This window comes from Dunckerocampus dactyliophorus, chromosome 9 (assembly GCF_027744805.1).
Source record: "Dunckerocampus dactyliophorus isolate RoL2022-P2 chromosome 9, RoL_Ddac_1.1, whole genome shotgun sequence".
Taxonomy (NCBI): Eukaryota; Metazoa; Chordata; class Actinopteri; order Syngnathiformes; family Syngnathidae; genus Dunckerocampus; species Dunckerocampus dactyliophorus.
Genome location: NC_072827.1, coordinates 25,691,581 through 25,711,557, shown reverse-complemented (window position 1 = coordinate 25,711,557; position 19,977 = coordinate 25,691,581). Strand labels below are relative to the sequence as shown.

Here is a 19,977-nt window from a genome sequence, read left to right as displayed (position 1 = left end):
GAACAGAATATCACACTGTATTAATCAAAAGAATTTTTATTTGAAATTGTAAGCTAAGTCATCTTGCAGTCATCTTTGCCCTTGCTTTTGCCTTTCTTGCTATTTCTCTTCTCATCTTTTCCGGAGGGAGGTGTCACTCTGTTGCCGCCCACTTGGGTTGCACTTAAATCTTCATGCAGTTGTTCAACAACATTTAACGCTTCTTCTACTGGTAAAGATGCTGCCTGAGGGTGGAATTGGTCTTCACTTGTGTTTTCTAGAACACCAAACTCCCCAGCTTTGGAAGGTTGTCTGTCTTTTGCAACAAAGCTTTGCTCATCCATTGCATCCATCTTCTGTGGCTGCATCTTTTCCTCCTGCTCTTCCACACTTTTTTCAGATGAAGCTTCCACTTGAACCAAAGCCACCACATCCAAGTTTTTGTCTGCTGTAGCTACATCTGCACACACCTCACCATCCATTGGCTTCCCTTGGGAATTTTCTTGTACTATTTCAATATTTGTTGAACTCTGCACCAACACATCACTGTTGTCATCTGACAGGACATCAACACCCACCTCAACTTCCTCCTGCTGTGAATGTTCAATGGTCTGTATTTCTACAGCTACATCTGTGTTTATGTCATCAAAATCAAAGGACTGCCCTTCCTCATCTTCTTCGATTTGCTCCTCATTGTCCTGCTCGTACGGTTGACTTATGTTATTGGTCTCAGCTGTGGATTCCTGCAGTGGCTGCACAGTAAGACTTTTTCGGTCACTTTGGCCATTTTTGTGCTCCTCAAGATTACCTGCAGAGGATAATTGCTCATTGCTAAGCCGCTGCACAATCAGGGGACTTATGTAATGTCCTGCATCTTCTGGAGAACTTTGTGTCTGCACCTCCATGTCTGAGGCAGCAGCATCCATCTGATCTTCATACAGCAATGTCTGCCTTTCCATAAAATGTTCAGCCTGAGTCTCCACAAGGGTCCCAACTTTGTCAAGGTCATTTGAGGAGTTCTCTGACTTGACTAAATCTAACAATTCATTTTCCTTCTTACTTTCAGACAGTTTTGGTTTTTCGACTGACCCATCATTAGGATTTTCAGAGGAAAATGATCTTTCTACGCGTTCTGCTTCTGGCTGTTCATCCTTTTGGCTTGTAGAAGTTTTCTCTAGCACACCTTTGTCAGACAACCCAATGAGCATGTCACTGTTGGAGTCAGTGGCAGAAGACGGCTTAGATGGTGCCTCTGGGCATTGGGCAGTAGAGTCCATAGTCACAGACAAGTGATTTTTACTTTCAGAATGGTCATCAGGCTCAAGAGGAGCAGTTTTGACAATATCTATAGTTGCCATGTCATCTAAAACGTCAACTCCGTCAAGGCTTGTGGAGGTGTTGCTACTAACAAAGTCAACAAGAACATCCGCTCCACTGAACTCTGGAACCTCTACTTTCACAGATTCCCAAGTTTGTTTCAAGCACTGTTTGTCTGCACTGTGGTGACTTTGTGTCTGACTGAGTTGCAAAGTGAGAGAAATGTTTTCTTCTATCTTTACTTTATCTGCTTCCAAATTCTGCTCATTATTTCGTTCATCTGCATTCAACATTAGATCCATCATTGACTCTTTAGGGTTTTGAATATTTGAGGTTTCGTTGTGTTCTAATTGTGCGAAATCTGCTTGATCAGCATTTTGCCAGTCTGTCTCTTTCACAACTTGATCCATACCTGGTTCCTTCTCTACTTTCCAATGCTGTTCATTATTCCATTCACCACTAACTTGATCCATCTTTGATTTATTTGGTTGTTCAAAATATGAGGCTTCAATATGTTCCACTTGTTCAGCAGTATGTTGCTGATCGATGTCTTTGGTAACCTGATCTGTGGATGATTCTTTAATGTGTTTAAAACTGCGACCTTCACTACTACATTCGGTGCCTGACCCATCATCCTTTGAAACTGCTTCTGGTTGGATGCTTTCTTGATATGTTCTAGCAGCTTCCTTATTGTCCTTTGGTTGATTTCTTTCCTCAAGGGACCCTCCTTTCTTTTTGCCTCTCCTCTTCTTTTTCTTCTTTTTCAGAGGAGCATTAGCACCTCCAAGTGGAGCCTTTATTTGTATTTCTTCAACGTCATCATTGTTTGCCTCAGCATTTTCAGTTTCACATTGAAGTTCAGTATTTGATACACCTGGGACAGACTCAGACTCTGAGTCTTTGAGATTTTCTACCTGGGGACACAATTCAGAATCTTTTATATATTTCTCTTGGGTACATGACGCTGAATCTTTGACATCTTCTCGTGTACATAATTCAGAATCTTTGGCATTTTCCTGGGGACATGATTCTGAATCTTTGACATCTTCTTGGGGACATGAGTCATAATCTTTGATATCTTGTGTACATGACACTGAATTGTTGACATTTTCTTGGGGACATGATTCATAATCTTTGATATCTTGTGTACATGATACTGAATTGTTGACATTTTCTTGGGGACATGGTTCTGAATTAATGACATCTTCCGGGGGACATGATTCTAAATCTCTTACATGTCCTTCTTCGGAACATGATTCAGAATGGTTGACGTCTTGTAGATATGAATGTGTTTTTGTCGAAAGACTTTCGTCTATGGTTTTGTGTTTGTTTGGCTTCTCCTCAAAGATGGTGGTGGAGTTGTCTTCAATATCTTTGGTTGTTGCTACTCTGTCTTCTAAATCTGAGTTGACTTGTGGCTCATTTCCATTATCTGTGTTTTCTTCGAACTCAGAGCTGAGAACTAGTTCATCACAGTCTTTTGTGACTGCAAGTTCATCAGCTTCAGCCTGCCATTCCAGACTTTTGCCACCATTGACGTCTTTGAGTGGCATTTTCTGTTCTTCTGTGGACTGTTGTGTGCTACAGGATTCTACTAAAGATGCGTGAACAGTATTAGAGAGCCTATCAGAGCTGAAATGACTGGTCTGGGCTTCCTCAAACACGTCTTGATGCTGCTCTTGATCCACCTCTTCCTTTCCACTACTTCTCAACTGAGTCTCCACTGAGCTTCCTGGGAAATCATGAAGAGCATACAGTGATACACCTGCACTTGAGACATTGTCAAGAGTAACCTTGAGTAGAAGAGCAACAGCGGAAGTCAAGACAGAGCACCTGGGTGATTCTGCATTGTCAAGATGACCAAGGAAAGTGCAAGAGGTGTAATAAAAGGCAGACAGAAGACCGAAAGAAATTTCTTGATGATTACCACAACATGTGAGTGATATCAGTATCAGCGCCAGTTTAGTGGTGGTCTCCTATGATTGACACAGTTTATTTACTCATTCATTGCGCCGCATGATACCAGTAACGTATACATCTTAACTGGAGATAGGAGACAATGAAAATAACATTTGGAGAAAAAAATCCTGTCAAAGCACGGTAATGCAGTGAAACCTTGGTTAGCATCATTAATCCATTCCAGATCTGATTGTAACTGAAAGAAACGCTGCCAGAATAAATTTTTCCCATGAGAAGTCCAATTAATCTGTTCCAGAAAGCCAAATATGTTAACACAAAAGATGTTTTTAGGTGTATTTATTTTTATTCATAGTTTCTTATTTTAATTAGAGTTTTACATGCAGAAAACAATTCAAAATGCATATAAATACATACAAATGTTGATTGAAAGGGATAATTTTACCTTCATTGAGGATGTGATTCTTGACCTGACTGTTCCCAAAGACAACGTGGCAGTGAAGTCAACGCGGTCAACGCGGACACCACCTTTGTGTTTTGTCATGAGTTATTTATTTAATTTTTTCTCACCTTAATAACCCAAAATGGAGCCAAAGAAAGTTGAGAAACACTATTGAAATAATAATAAAAAAAAACAACTCATGACAAAACATGCAGGTCTTTCATTTGTCATTTATATGCATTTAGAATTATTTCATGCATGTGAATCTATTATGTTAAAACTAGAAAATGTATAAAAATTTTTAGGAGTCAACCATTGATGACATCATAAGACAGACGACGGACTTCTAGTTCTGTTTTCCATGTAGTGACAAGCTAATAGGATGCTAACAAGGACGTCTTGTGATAAAAATACATTAAGAACACAGTTGGACTCACACAGTGTATTAAAGAACACAAGATGCGCGCTACATTGTATGCTAACCGGAGAACGTACGCAAACCAAGGCAAAATTTTGGTACATTTTCGACATTAACCAAAAAACATGCTAACTGGGGTGTACGCTAACAGAGGGTCCACTGTATTTGTAATGATTGATGAGGAACCTTTTCACAGAAAGTGCTTTTCCGTGATAAGATTTACAGAGAATATCCGAAGGTTCTTTAAACTGTAAGTACACGGTGGAAGAAATGTGCAGTGCAGTCAGAACACTGGATCTACAGTTGGAATCTTAGGCCCTGTGTTCCCTGAAAATGTAGGACTTTTGAGATCGACTTTTCCAATTGCATCACTAAGCGCTAGCTACTCTTTTTGCACTAAGCTTCCTTATTGTTGAAGGGACAGATCTTAAGAATCTTGCCCATATTATTATAGCACTATTATTTACCAGGTGCAAAGAAAATCTGGCTAATTTCCAATTCAAGAAACAAGCACTGATTTAGTTTCCAAAACATGACTGTAATGTGATTGTTGATTGATGTGAAGTTCTTAAAGACAACCGAATAATGTCACAACAGAAATAACAGTCAAAGCCTAAAAATAATCCAAAAGTCAAACCAACAGAGTGTTTGTTTGCCTGCCACTACATTCGTTTGCGTAATAAAGATGTTAATTGTAATTTTATCTCCGTTAATTTATTTCATGACAACGGACGCCATTGCAGACTAGAAAAAAATAAAAAAACAACTCAAAATGAGACTGGAGATAATCCACACAGTCAGGGAAATTTCAATAAAACAGCAAAATAGAAATAACGGGACCAGAAAACAGGTTGTAACGTTCAGTGGGAATGCAGGCCAGAGGGGCAGGAGAGGCAGGTCCATCACAGTACAAATGGACTAGTGTGAGTATGCTCTTATGAGCATAGTTCCTCTTTAAGGTCAGTGCATATCAGTGTTAAAGTAAGAAGCAAAAAAAGGCAGGGTAAAGTATGAAAACTGAAGAATTCACTCCAAAAAGTATTTTTGATCAAATTAAAATGAATTTTGTATGAATATCACAAATTGAATAAATGTGATCTACTTCAAGTTTTACGTGCAAACACCTTTTTTGAGAAACTGGCTTCAGCATTTTGGAATTAAAATCTTCAGTTGGGTTTCTGCAAAGCCATGCAAAGAGGCAATGTTTTCCACAGGTGTGTTTACCGAGCATGCTGTTCCCCTCTGCTGGGAAAGTGGACGAATCCTGAGCCGGTTGGGGAGCAGAGTCTCCACTGGTGCTGACTTCTGTTTCTGTCTCACCAGCACTGCCGTTGATGCTCATATCAGGTCCCAGTACTATTCCATGTTTCTGGACACAACATTCTCCAACGTAAGCTTCACAACTTTCAATGCAAATACTGATTTTCTTGACTGTCACCATATTGATTGTTACCTCTAGCTAGGTGTTTGTTTTATGTGTGTATGTGAATGGCCACACAGATGCTTACATAATGTGCATCTGGACTGGTACAAACACATGTGGTGTGTTTGTAGCAGTCCACATTTCAGCCAACCGATGTGGACAGTACATGCGTTATATATGGTATGTGTATCTGTGTATTGCTGTTTATGTGCAATCTCATAAACTCAATGATTTGAAAAAAAGAAAACCAAGCTCATAGATTCACTGTCATTTTCTTGTCATTATCTATCTCCTAACAATTTGACCATATCATTATATTTTTAGTTACTTTAAATTGGTACGGTGAAACCCTTGAACCAACTCACCTACAGTCACCCACAACCCCTATCCACTATGAAAATTGTAAAATGCAAGGGCCGATTTGCATTTCTTCAACTGTTATTTATTAAATATGCTAAAATCTATCAAATGCGGGTCAAAATATGCTAAAAAGTTGCATATACTTCAAGATGTCATGTTTGTGTTATAGACAAAGCAAATAGTAATAAGTACAGGTGTGATATCTTGCAATATTAGACATTTCAACTTTTTGTCTGGACTTTCTATTTTTTTTGTGACTTCATAGCAGAGGTGTCCAAAGTGCGGCCCTGGGGACTTTTGCAGCTGGGCTGTTTATTTATTTTTTTTACTGGCCTGCGACTTTACAAGAATAAAGTCAAAATATTAAGAGAAAAAAGTTGTAACCTAAAGAAAAGTCATAATATTACCGGAATGACATTGTACTTTAGTAGTAGGGATGCTCAGATCAATCTGCAACCGATCAAAATCGTCCGATTTCCGTGAAAAATCACTTGATCAGCATATATCGATAAATGCCTTTCAACGGCAATCACCTCTGGCTTGTACTATTGCAGCATGTGGCCAATAGCGAGCGTCTCCCACCCTTTCCTTTCCTTCACACTGCGCAGGCGTGCCAAACGCAAAACAATCATGTCTGCCGTGTGGGACTTACCTGTTGTTTGCGGGAGTGATATAAATTTTGCACTCTGCAAAACATGCCACGGAAAATATCTCGCCTGGGTGGCACGTTAAAAAGCTTTAGTTTAGTGCGACATTTGGGGGCCGGGCACTTGGCGGGGTGTGGCGGGTTTTTGAGGCTCGCGATGTGATCATCGGTCGGGCAGCTGCTAATTTGGCCAACACTGGACACTTAATCTACTGTATGTGATCGGTATCAGCCGATTTCACTCGTGGATGATTGGCATCACAATTGGCAGCATAAAACCCTGATCGGAGCATCCCTATTTAGTCGCAGAAAGTTAAAAAATTAAAGAAAAGAAAGCCTTTTTTAATGTTGTAATATAGATAAATAGATTTGTTATAGTGTTACAAGAATAAAGTAAAAATGTTATGGGAAAAAAATCATAATTACAAGAAGAAAATTTAGAAGAAGAAAGTTGACATAGTTGGAAACTGAAAAAAAAAACTCCTATGAGGAAAAAAATTAATTTTAGAAGAATAGAGGTGACATATATTTTTTTTAATGATTTTTTTTAGAAGTTGTAATATGAGAAACAAAACAAACACATTTTTGGAAAATTAGGTTGGTGAAAATGTTGTATTATGGAAATAAACTCAAAATATTATGGGAATAAAGTCATAATATTACGAAAAGAAGCTGGGATAGGCTCCAGCCTACCCCCGCGACCCTAATGAGGAGAAGCAGCATCGAAAATGGATGGATGGAAATGTATGAAAATTATTTAAGAAGAATGTTGAATTTATTTGGAAAAAAAAAACAAAAAACAAAACTGCAAAAATGGGAAAAAAAGAGCACAGATCGAAGTTGATACCAAGAATACACTTTTTCACCTATATCACAAAGGTGAGATGCATGCTTGTCCTGAAATATACATAACTTCTTAGCATATCTCCGTGTTTGTTCAAAAATATCAAAGTTTTTCATATTTCAGTATGTGGCCATCGGTGGAAAAAGTTTGGACACCCCTGCCTTACAGTAATATTTTCACCTGAAAATTTTGGTCCACCTGAATTGGGTATGCATCTTCAGATTGTACAAAATGAACTTAAGCTATAAAACAACTGTGGATTTTGGTTAAAAGGGACTGTTTGCAACTCGCTACAAATTACATATTGTACTGTATACAGTAACTGTACTGCATATTGCATATTGTATACAGTCCCTTTAAAATGTTGCACAATCATCAGCTGAGTACCTTTAGAATATCTTTCAGCTTCACAACCTCTTCTCTGAGCTCATCTCGCTCAATTCGGATTGCGTCAGTGTATTCTTTCTGTCGCTCTAAAGCCTGAGCAAAGCCCCAAATTGCAGGACAGTGAAGCATGTTGAAGAAGTTACAAGGAGAGAAATTCAAAGCAGTGAGGTCAGTTTCATGCAAATGAGACATGTCTAACAAGTATGTCACTCCCAGGCCGTACCCCAATTTTCTTATCCTTCCACTCCACTGTTTCTTGTAGGTCAGATATCTCTCTAGTAAAACCGTCTTGTTTCATACGCAACTGACGGATCTCCTGAAGCAGGAAAAGGGTAGACATGTGGAAGAAAAAAAGAAAAGCTCATGTGTTTTGGATGAAAGGAAAAGCTGTGAATGCAGTTTCGGCATGCAAGTTAATAGTTCTGTTCTTTTTCCAGCCCACTTTCAAACATTCACTCTGCAGGGTAAATACTCACATTTAGCAGCTCCTCACTTTGTTTCAGTGTTTCTTTCATGGCTGCCAACTGGAACTGAAGCACACCGTGGGCATGCTTCTCTCGATCAAATTCCTGTGAGGAACAACAGAAAGCTAACTTTTATCATCCATATCAACTGGGCAAATGAAGTCTAACCCCACTAATAACATTATAAAAACAAAATGTAGCATTACCTAGGAGCCCCCAGTGCCGGTGCATTTGTTTAGAACTGTTTGACGCTAACTTTAGCATCATGCTCTCAAGTTAGCGCCATGCTCAATGCAACTTGTTTTGCATTAAGATGACACAACAGGTTTAAAGTGATTTGTATTTTGTGGAGAACACAACCATGCTCATCTCCATGCTTCTCCATTTTCCTATGTACTGAAACTGGTCAAGAGAATATTTGGAATATAGGAAGTGAACAAATGTATTGCAATTGACACGAAACGGATAGGGGGTAGGATTAAATATGATTTGCTTCTTCCTACTCCTTTTTGGACATGTGGAAATGTGAATTGTATCACATGATGTACTCCAATGTAACTTGTATTCATGTTCAAAATAAACTAAACCATTACCATTACCATGCTTTAAAACAAACAGACTTTGTTGTTAGCCTAACTTGCGAGTGCACTGACGTCCTTCAATGTATCTTGTGTATCAGGCAAGGCGGTTGCTCATTGACTACAAGGGAAACTGAACATCCCCTTTAAATTAGAAAAGTAATTGGTTGAATATGCAGTTAAACGTGTAGATTTAAAACGGCGCTAAAATGCACTTAATTTCGTGAGTATATTGAGTATTAATCTGCAGTTGAGTGACTTTGCTCTCTTCCCTTGGCGGCAGCATGGATCCTGCCTGTGCAAATCCTTATGGTAAATCTCCACTGAAGCTCTAGCTTCAGTGCATGGAAGATCACAGAGAGAAAGCAAGACCCTGATTGGATAAACCGGCAAAAAACATCACTTCCAGGGAAGCTGAGCTTCACTGAGGGTCTATGGAGCAGGGTGGTCCTTGAATTTGACAGCAGCCAGACAACCTCAAGGGGAGACAACGGTCAGATGTGCAGTCTCGTTTCCAGAGTGAATTATTTCACAGTAACTCAATTCTACAGCTATTTTCTCATTTTTTATAGATTACATTGCAAGTAAAGTTCATAATTATTCTTTGTATTATTATTAGTTATGAGGTTTTGTTCATTCGTTGGTTCATTAAATCATATCACCGTTGTGGTATGAGTAGCTTGCTAGATAACCCAGCCACGATGGCACCAGACAGTGTTGCTAAAATCACATTAAATGTATGTCAGACCTCAATAAGCTTCTTCTGTTTCAAAAACCAGCAGCCACTACTGGTATCAGGATTATTGGTGTGCCAGAGATTAGGCTACTGAGAAAGGTTCTGTGATGCAAAACATTACTCACAAACCAATGAAACAAATTCATACCTTGACCTTCTCCTCATACTCCCGCCGGGACTCAGACAGGAGTTCCTCTAGTTCCATCAGAGAGTCCTTCAGCGTATCCACCTGGTACATGAGGTTGTTCTTCTCATTGTCCAGCTGGGCGTTGGATACCATTGCCTTACGATACTTCTCTTCCACCTCTGTCAATGCATCCTAATACCAACATAGACACAAAACCACAGTATAAACCAATTGTTTTATTTCATTTTTCTCCATCAATAAACTTGTGAGATAAATTAAATAGTAGGTAATTCAGACATGGAAAAAGCGCAGCCATTGAAAAATGGCTAAATGGGAGGTTAAGAATGCTAATGCGTCTAGACATCATTACAATGAAGATAGGACCACAACTTTGGTTTATGGGTTCCTGGGTTTTAAAGGTTCATGTTATTCGGATGGTAGTTATTCCTTACGGATTTTGTGTATAATTCTAGTGTTGAACAATACCACACACATCCATAAGCATTCCATTTGGGCCTATGAGAAGGTTCTCTGACTTCTACCTTGGCTTCTTTTAGGTTCTGTGTGTACTTGGATTCCACATCTTGAATTTGATCCTTCAGTTCATGAATTTCCTGGTGAGAAGAAGCAGTGAGGAGAGAAGCATGGAGGACATCAGACCAGCTGAAGCAGGAAGGTAGAGAAAAGGTGTGTGCAGAGAGAAAGAACACCACAAAAAGTTTGGATTTGTGGTGTGAGAGCAGCGTGAAGGTGTATTTTTATCCATGCAGGGTATTGACTGGAATACTTCCGTCAGTGCACTTCAGCAAGTATACGGTGTACACTTGTGTATTTAGTTCCTTAGTGTGTGCATTTTGACAGTGTAGTGCTGCCCAAATTCATTGTATACCACTCACTGTACATTTACCGGAAATTATGATCACAATATCTATCTTCTTCTTTTTCTCTCCTTTATATTGCAACCACTCTACGAAGCATAATCGGCAACATTTGGATTGGCGCATAACTAATACAAATGAATTTGTTAGGACGTATTCTGGCTTATGATGTGTACTCCGTATGTCAAATGTGGCGAAGATTACGCTGCTGCCTTTTGTTTGGTAATCGCTCCCCTTCCGCTACGCAGCCAAGATGGCGACTACTGAGGGCGGTAAGTGTCCATCACTGCACACTCGCCATTTAGAGTGCAACATCCAGGTACTGACAAGGCAGCGCATTTTGTCGAATCTCTATGGCTGTCTCAATTGGTGCACATTCATACTTACACGTACTCTGAGTGCATAATTAATAATCAAATATTCACCAAAATTTTGCCTGTTTTCGTACACATCTCTGTTATTGTACAATATTGCACGTGACAAACTAGTAGGTTTGCCCTGTACTATATTATTCCACCGAACCAAGTGCCCAAACAAAGCACCCTATGTGTTGGTGACTTAGTTCCCGTGTATTTTTCATTGAGTGTGACTGCTCAATAACCCGCCATGGGGCCAAAAAAGCGGCAAGTGCCAGTAATTTATATACCCACAAACCTAGTGAGGACAAGCGGGATAGAAAATGGATGGACGGATATTTTTGGGTCTCTGGAAGGAATTCATTGGAATTACATTGTTTCCTATCGGAAAAAGTGCTTTGGTTTTCGTACAGTGCAGTTTTCTGCAAACCTTTTGGAACTAATTAATAACGGAAACCGAGGTACCTCTATACAACAGCAGTAGTGGATTTGGGACAGCGCTATGCTGTCAAAATTCACACACTCGGGAACAAAGTACGCAGTGTACACAGTATACTGAGGTCTAAGTGTGGAAGTATTCCATTTGAGACACAGTCCCTTTGAGTTCTGCTTTACAAGCGCATGTTTACAGATTGCTTGGAATAAATAAAAGTGCTTGCTATAGTTGAATGTAACTTCAGGGTCTCTAAATGAAAGCTGACAACAGACGACCGTTTTCCATTTGGCACCACATACCTTTATTTCTCTCACGGCAGTCTCAGCATCCACAGTTATGGCAGTGTCTACACTTCCTCTCCGTGAGGAAGATCCACCGAGGGATGTGAGAGTTGTTGCTGTTAATGCAGAGGCTGCTCTGGAACCCTGAAAAGAAAGGTTGAATCAGTTAGAGCCATGTCCAGAATTAAGCAGTAGTATACTACAAAAGATGCTGATCCACTTACTTTCTCAAGATAATCCTTGTCATCTACCTGTGGAGGCAGATAAAATACAATTAGAGCAAATCCTGGCTGAAAAGTAGGCCACAGGGCCCTGGAGCGACAAAGTGAAAGGGAACGTACATAATTCAGATTTTTTTTTTTTTTTAAGTTAAGAAAGAATTGTTCTAAATATGCCACCTTTGCAATAGTTAGTACACAATCTAATACACTGAAATGTAACATTGTCTAAGATAAATCAATCATGACAACAGCATCCCTTGTTTAGTTAAGTGCATGCAAGGAAGAATGGGAGGCAAAACGGCAACCAAGCAGGAAATTGCCTCACAAAGGCCTTGGCCTCCTGCGGGTGGAAACAAGACTCACATCAGAAAAATCAGGAATAGTAACATCGTCCAGATCCCTGGGGAGGCCACCGCTACTGGCTGCGCTTCTTAAATAACTGGCAACAGAACCACAGTTGTCCTAGATTGGCCACCATGGGGTGAAACACAACAGACAACCATTCAAATAAAGTCAACATTACCCAAAGAGGAAAACATCTGGTCCACAAAATAGAAATATCCTAACTGGATATTTGCAAGTGCAAGAAAACATTTTCTTTTTGTTGTCATTCTTCCACCGTCATACTCAAGAGTTGAACCACGAAAGAGTATACTGTTTAAATTGTATGTAATGGAGGGGAACGGTACACCATTATCACAGTTCGGTATGTACCTCGATTCCTTAAGCAAATTGCAAAACATAAAACTGCTTAGCTTTTGTGTTAACAGTAGGGATGCACAATATTTTGTTTCAAGCCGATACAAATACCAATAACTACCTGCTTGTCAAGACAGATACTGGTAACCAATACGTTTTTATATCTATTATTTTTTACATTTAGATTTAACTAGTTTGTGCGCACCTGGAAGTAAGAACGACTCAAATTGGATTTGACAAACTGTACCTTCGCAACTATTAACAAAACATAAAAAAATAACTGCAGCTCAGAACTACAAAACGTGGCTTCAAGGGGTTTACTTGCCGATGAAAGCCGGTATCTTTGACAATGGTGAAGGGCTAGTCCGTTACTTACCGGCTTACATATTTCACCAGAAAATGTTCAAAAACAGGAGATTTTAACAACAGAAGAGGGTTTTCTGTTATACACTGTATTTGTTTAGATGCGTGACGCCATAAACACTTCCTGTCACTCACTTTTAATGGGTACTATGTCAAAAAATCGGATTCCGAATACATGTACGGTTACCCCTTTCCCGATTACTAGGAGATCTTTGACAAATCAACATCTGAAGAATTTATGTTTTAGTTTTTTATGTAATGAAGCACATTTGTGACATAAAGCTTGAATCAGGAACCTTGTGTCGGTCTTCCAAAGTGCAATAGGATGAATTTAACACACTGATCAAAATAAACCCACAAAAGATTTGGACTTATAAAGCCTGTGCATGAAGTTCCGTGATGTGCACAACAAGCATCTAAGGCTGGAGGGCTCACCACTGGGCTGGCACGGGCTGAATTGGCCCTGCTGGAGGTTCTGGAGTTGGAGCGGTGGAAGCTACTGTATTCTAAAGACTGCCAACAAAACACATGGTTATTGCTACCCAAGTGGTGGAACATGCACATACTCACACTAGCAGTCTAAGTAGCAGGCGCAGTAGCAGTATCATGTCAGTACCAGACACAGTAGCAGTATCATGTCAGTCCCAGACACAGTAGCAGTCTCAGACACAGTACTAGTATCATGTCAGTACCAGACACAGTAGCAGTCTCAGACACAGTACTAGTATCATGTCAGTACCAGACACAGTAGCAGTATCATGTCATTACCAGACAGGGTACCAGTCTCAGACACAGTACTAGTATCATGTCAGTACCAGACACAGTAGCAGTATCATGTCATTACCAAACAGGGTAGCAGTCTCAGACACAGTACTAGTATCATGTCAGTACCAGACACAGTAGCAGTATCATGTCAGTACCAGATACAGGAGCAGTCTCACACACAGTACTAATTAGGGATGGGTACCTTACACATTTGAACCGATATGGTATCGATTCCCGGGACAGATTCTTTGCCCGATGTATGGCAACACAGCACACGCCTGTGGTTTCAACAAATCCCCCAGTTTCGACTGAGAGGAATAACACAGGACGTGACAAAGTATCTCCACGGAGTGGCTGTGCTGGACATCCACTTTCTCTCATAACGTAGGAACGGTACGACGCAAAAATTTGAGTGGTTTTGAAACCGTGACTTTTTCATACTGTGGTATACCTTGAAACCGGTAACCGGCAAATGCGTGGTGTTGAAATGATATCTGCTTTGGTTCTTGTGGTTGTGGCGCTCCTGATTGGCAAAGAAAGAAATCGGCATTGTGATAGATTTAGTTCACTATTTAAATAAAAACTGTCTGCTACGTAGTGAATTATTTTTAATCGTTGGATTACATGTCAATGACATCTAAATTGTTGTATATGAACATTCCAGGTTTACTTTACTAAATAAAGTATTACTAAAGATGTTTGCTGTGAATGTTCTTTTTCACATACTTTTAAGACTATCTACCGATCTGTTGTTGGTCTTGAATACTTATCACTGACTAACAAAATACACAGGTATGATTTACAGTCTCTCTTATATAGATAGTGAATACAAAAATGAAGTTTTGGTGGTTCGGTTAAAGTATGGCTGTTTGGTCATTTTTACACACCAGGATGCATCCAGGTGTGATGTCACATGTTAAAAGTGTCTTTTTCCACACTTAAATTTGTTAAACAGATAGATTTTATTGTGTCCATGTACTGAAACATTTGACTTATTTTAGCTTCTGTAGCTTTAATTTGTCTCCTTGTTGGTGTAAACATTGCCTCCTCCCTCTGAATGGGGTGTTCTTCGCTTGTGAATTGAATGTTGTTAGGAGCGGCTGTCGTTTAGGTACGCAAACAGGGTACCTTTTGATTTTACGTGAATCGGTGCTCAGTAGTACCGACAAAATTCGGTCGGTGCCTATTAAAAACCATATTTGGTACCCATCCCTAGTACTAGTATCATGTCAGTACTAGAAACATGCTGTTCATGTTACACTATGTTAAGTGCACAACAACCAAGACCAAACTGCAGTTTAACAACTTAGACAACTACATGCAGCACACCAGTCAAACAAAATAAAAGCAAATTCAAGTCATGTTCGGACTGAACTCATTAAGCAGCACACACTGGGGTGCATCACACCAAGTCGACCACCATTCCAAGAAAGACTTACATGGGAGCCAGAGCCAGTGACTCGCTGCGACCCGGAGCAGTGATTGTCCTCATATAAGGCGCTCTGTAGTTGATGTTACAGACACACGCTATGCTCAGGCTTCAGAACTTTTACATTTAGACATTTCTCTTCAAGAGTAAGAAAGCTACGCTACTCAGTAAGTTCAAAACAAGATTAACCGGCAGAGAGCCATTTCAAGTTTCTTTACTCGGGGGCCAAAAAGCGTAGCACAAGTTCTGTTCCTAAGACAGCAATGTAAGTAAATTTTTTGTATAAATCGTAACTTATACCTAAATTATACCAAAATGAATACCTAATGCCAGAAATGCCAGAAACAGAAATTACTTGAGAATTCCCCCCGACTTCTTCCAAGAGGTGGTGGAAAAGTTAACCCATTCATGTGAATGAAACACACTTTGATACGTTTGGGAGACATGACGAAGGGAAATAAGTTAACTAAAAAAAACTAAAGTGACGTTGTCCTTCCTCTCAGTGTTGCGACACACGACTATGTATTCTTCCGCCTGTGTAATTGTTCCACGCCACACCTAACTGGTTCTCTTTTTCTTTTTGCCCAGTATTAATGTATAGGAGTGTGTACGTAACCATGAAATGTGTTACAAGGACCAATTATATCAGGTTCACAAGACTGATTACTAATCACTGGTCACCACTATCACTGAGTGGCTGTAGCCCAAATTAAATAAGAAAGAATAAAAAAGCCCTGACACTTCTGACATGAAGTGTGATGTTCGAAAAGGGAACCATGAGAATTTCACTTTATCCTGTTGCGATTCTTTCAAAAGATGTGCTCATCTAGCAGTTAGGGTAAAATTTTTCATTCAGTATTTGTTCCATACGAACCTGGTACGCACCAGTTGAACCTGTGTTCCTGGTGGAGGACAGACCATTGAGGCTGTACAAGTTAGAGGAAGCATAAGATGCCTGAAAGAGGGAGCCATGAGCATCAGACCAAGACAAGAGTACATCTTTAGTATAGAAAAGAGCACCAAACACAACGTTTGACTATTTTATATTCATACACTTTTTCTGACCACTTAGAGGCCAATGTTTGCCTTTAAATGTCCTTATTTGGACACTTATTGGTTTGGTTTCTCCTTTAGCATCGCCTGACAATTACTATAAAATGAAGCCATTGCTGATTGTGACTCATTCATTAGGGCGGTTATTTAAACTTGGACAGATGGACAGTTACAGTATACTGTACTGAGAGAACAGTGTCATTGGCAAGTGCCTCAGTGAGGACAGGACTCAGCTTGACCAACCAAGAAAGCCAAGAGGCTATAGTCACAATGGTAAGTCATCCATCCATCCATGTACTATAATACTAATTCTTTTCAGGGTCACAGGGAAGCCACAGCCTATTCCTGCGGATTTAAAGTGACGGGTAGCTTATAGGATTTGACCCCAACCCCGTACTTCCCTCTATCCATAAAATGTGCAATATCAAATATGTTGGAAATACGGTGCATTGTCTGTATACTAGGGGTGTCACGAGACATGAGACGAGACGATACACAAGATTGGGCCTACGAGAACGAGACGAGACAAGATTTTAACATTACTTTTAAGAAATAAAATATATTATAAATATATGACAATATATTGCAGTCTACTATTTTATTTGCTACTACGTTACACCTCTTCTGCACTCTGTGTGCATACTAGCAGCTCTGCCTCCACCCATCAAGACAAAGAGACTGTAAGGTGTCACTCTGTTCATGCCGTTCTATGGAACAAACACGCCAGGAGCTGAAACCTGTTTGGAGGCGGGAGACAAGAAAAACAGACACGTATGCACATGGCAGTATATTCAGGCCGGCAAAATGATTAAGTTCATTTTAATTTATTGTGTTAATAAATAATTTATAATCCCAGGCCTTGTGTCCAAGACAAATTTTGTCACGTTATTATCTTGCAAGATCTTGTGACACGAGATCTTGTGACACCCCTACTGTATACTGTGCAATATCATATCACTATTCATACTAAATAACGTATTGCTTCATTCTTTATCTTTCTTAAACTATACCTTATTTTATTCTATGTTGTAAATAATTGTGTATATTTTTCAATATTTTTTTATTTTTTACAGCTGCTTTAAATGTCATTGCGTGTATGTATAGTGACAATAAAAGATGTTATATTTGATTCGATTCTGTTCTATTACCAGCCAATAAAAGGTAAAATTTCAACTACTGCTGAACCTCGGTGTCCATATGATGAGGTTTTCGACAAAAATGAGTGCCAAAAATATTTCTTAGTTTTCATGCACAGTCTCAGGTCATCGTACGGACAAACAGTGCGCTTAGCAAGCTAGTCCGTTTGCTTGTGTAGCATTCAGTGGAATCGACTGCCCAAACGAAGCATCCATGCATTGGTGAATAATTGATCGTGGTTCTGTTAAAGTTGGGACACTGTAGATGCATTCCAGCCAGGAAATCCTTGAACACACACAGAACAATGAACAACTCCGTTTTTGTCTCCTTTCTTCATCCTACTAAGCACTGTGAGCCATGTGCTGATGTTCAAGCACACTGCGTATTTCCGAGTGTTCTGGGTGCTTTTTTAAAAATTACGGCTGCAAAATAACTCACCATGGGGCCTAATAAAGTAGTAAGTGCCAGCACTTTGATACAGAAGGTGAGAAACACTATTGAATTCGTAGTACAAAGGTAGTGTCTGTTACAATAGGGACTGTAATGTAAAAAAATAGCTTCGGTTTTCACACTTTTTGGTTTCAGCCTTTTGGAACTGATTAATAATGAAAAACAAGGTTTCAATGTAGTTTGTAAATTTACAGCACACAAACAAAAAAACTGTCACATAAGTAGAAAACGGTTACCACGATCTCCTTACATACAACCCATGCATATGTATCACACTCAAAAGGAAGCATTCAATTAATTTCCCTTTTAAGAAAAACAATGAACTTGTAATTTGCTTTGTTAATGCCCAAAGCTTTGGACTGAAGGATTAATGTGCACTAGAACATGATATTAATAGTATGAGTGCAAAAATATATTGGAAACCTTTTATCGTGCTTTCAAAAACCGAAACGCCACCACTGTGCACTAGAGTGTTAATAGAAGTGAAAAGAACAGATTAGCTTTCCAAGCAAAACTATACAGCACAGAGCTGGTCAGCAGACGCACCAACAGGTCTCCCCTGGATGAACGTGAGACCCTGCTATCGTCACTCAGTCTTGAACTCTAACAGCAGCAAAGAGAGAAACCATGACATGGCCATCTTTCATCTGTTATGTTAGAGAACAGATAGCTACTAACCCTGCTGGACACGACACCGTACTCATCATCATAGCCGTTCCTCTGCAAACCAAGAATGAGCCATGTCATTTGCTTGTAGGCTATTTGAAAAGCAATAGTTATTACATACATCTTTATCTTTATGCTTATGTTTCTTCTTTTTCTTGGACTTCTTATGCGGGACCAAAGATGAGCCCTTAGAGTGACAAATGATAAATATTTGATGACAGTAAAACAAACCTAAACCACAAAATGTTGTTTGTGGAGAAGATCACACAACAACACAACACAAATTCACACAACATAACATGCCATGTGGGTTATTGTTATGAAACAGCACACAGAAGACCACAGGGTGTTAATTGGATTCAGCAAACATCACTAAATGTGACATATTTGGACTGTTGTAAAAGGATGGAATCATTGCGCACGGGCCAGATCTGACTGAAAGTATCACTAGGATACACTGTAGGAGTGGGAGTCGCTATGTAACTTGCATTACAATATCATTACAATATTTGATCAACAATTCATATCATATTATAATACAGCAATTATGCAATAATCAGTGTACTGTAAGAAAAACATCTACAATATACCACATCGCCTATGTAGAATATATAAAAACTTGTTGAAAAACATCAATGAAATAAGTTAATATAAAAATAGTGTTATGCAATGTGTCGATGTGTCCAATTATTTGTGGGGACAAGAAACACTGAAGGATTTAGCTAAGCATTGCAATCACAACAACACAAACAACTGTTATTTGGCAGTTTTACCAGCAGAAATTTAATGATCTTAGTCATTACTGTTTGTTGCCAAACAAAACAAACTATCATGCATCTGAAGAAAAAAATCTAAATTAAATAGTACAACAAACATTTGAAGACAAAACATGCATGCTTTGTATTATGGGGGATGAGGGTACATTTTGATTACAGTTAAATTGTGTGCATGCTCACAAACACACACAAATAATTAGTTTTCACTTCAAACCTTTTACTTTGGTTTATTCCTAAATATCAGCCTTACCCCTGCCCCATAAACTGAATCAAGATCCGACTGTTCAAGAGAAAAAAGTATCAGCAACAACGACTATTGTAAGTGTCAGACATCCTTTTTAAATGACAAAGGTTTGAGCCTCCACATAACTGCCAAGGCTCAGAACAATAATCCTTTTACAAACAAAACATTTCCAAATAAAGAATGTAGAATGTTGGTTTTTATTGACCCTTAGCATATTGTACAAATAAATGTATGAATTACTAATGAGATATACAGTGAATCCCCACATATTCCTGATTAAGAGTTTGAAATTTGTGGATTTTTGATCAAAACATAATTTTTTTATTTGTAAGGAAACACTTGCACTTTTATCTCCAGTATTCGGCAATTTTTTGGGTTAAAAAACCCCCATCTCAAACCCCCATACTGTTGCGTGACCAGGCACTTCGCTGCACGCTGACACTCTCTCTCTCCTTGTCAATCAACCTGTGAGCACGAGGCAAACCGGTGTACGTGTGTGCGCTCATGGTACTTCCGGTCAGGTTTTGGGTACTGGGCTCCCGGCTGGAGCTTTCGGGTTGCGTGCCTGGAGAGCAGCAAGGCGTG

The 19,977-nt window shown here is 39.3% G+C and overlaps 1 protein-coding gene across 24 annotated transcripts in view; it reads right to left on the bottom strand.

Moving 5' to 3' along the window:
- lrrfip1a (leucine rich repeat (in FLII) interacting protein 1a) overlaps positions 1 to 19,977 on the bottom strand; it is a 45,338-nt gene that overhangs the window by 5,300 nt on the left and 20,061 nt on the right. For 4 of the 24 annotated variants that reach the window (XM_054786650.1, XM_054786653.1, XM_054786651.1 and 1 more), the window contains 17 exons: positions 19,399 to 19,428; positions 18,494 to 18,559; positions 18,385 to 18,426; positions 18,253 to 18,309; positions 15,941 to 16,021; positions 15,077 to 15,139; positions 13,308 to 13,385; positions 12,174 to 12,272; positions 11,814 to 11,840; positions 11,608 to 11,733; positions 10,181 to 10,252; positions 9,660 to 9,830; positions 8,210 to 8,302; positions 7,957 to 8,049; positions 7,734 to 7,826; positions 5,298 to 5,442; positions 21 to 3,028 (listed from right to left, as the gene is read on the bottom strand). In XM_054786650.1, coding sequence (XP_054642625.1) covers positions 54 to 3,028; positions 5,298 to 5,442; positions 7,734 to 7,826; positions 7,957 to 8,049; positions 8,210 to 8,302; positions 9,660 to 9,830; positions 10,181 to 10,252; positions 11,608 to 11,733; positions 11,814 to 11,840; positions 12,174 to 12,272; positions 13,308 to 13,385; positions 15,077 to 15,139; positions 15,941 to 16,021; positions 18,253 to 18,309; positions 18,385 to 18,426; positions 18,494 to 18,559; positions 19,399 to 19,428 — 4,311 coding nt within the window. In that variant the 3' untranslated portion in view covers positions 21 to 53. Of the gene's footprint in view, positions 1 to 20; positions 3,029 to 5,297; positions 5,443 to 7,733; positions 7,827 to 7,956; positions 8,050 to 8,209; positions 8,303 to 9,659; positions 9,831 to 10,180; positions 10,253 to 11,607; positions 11,734 to 11,813; positions 11,841 to 12,173; positions 12,273 to 13,307; positions 13,386 to 15,076; positions 15,140 to 15,940; positions 16,022 to 18,252; positions 18,310 to 18,384; positions 18,427 to 18,493; positions 18,560 to 19,398; positions 19,429 to 19,977 lie in introns of those variants that run through there. The other 20 variants (XM_054786670.1, XM_054786671.1, XM_054786672.1 and 17 more) reach the window with 16 other exon arrangements.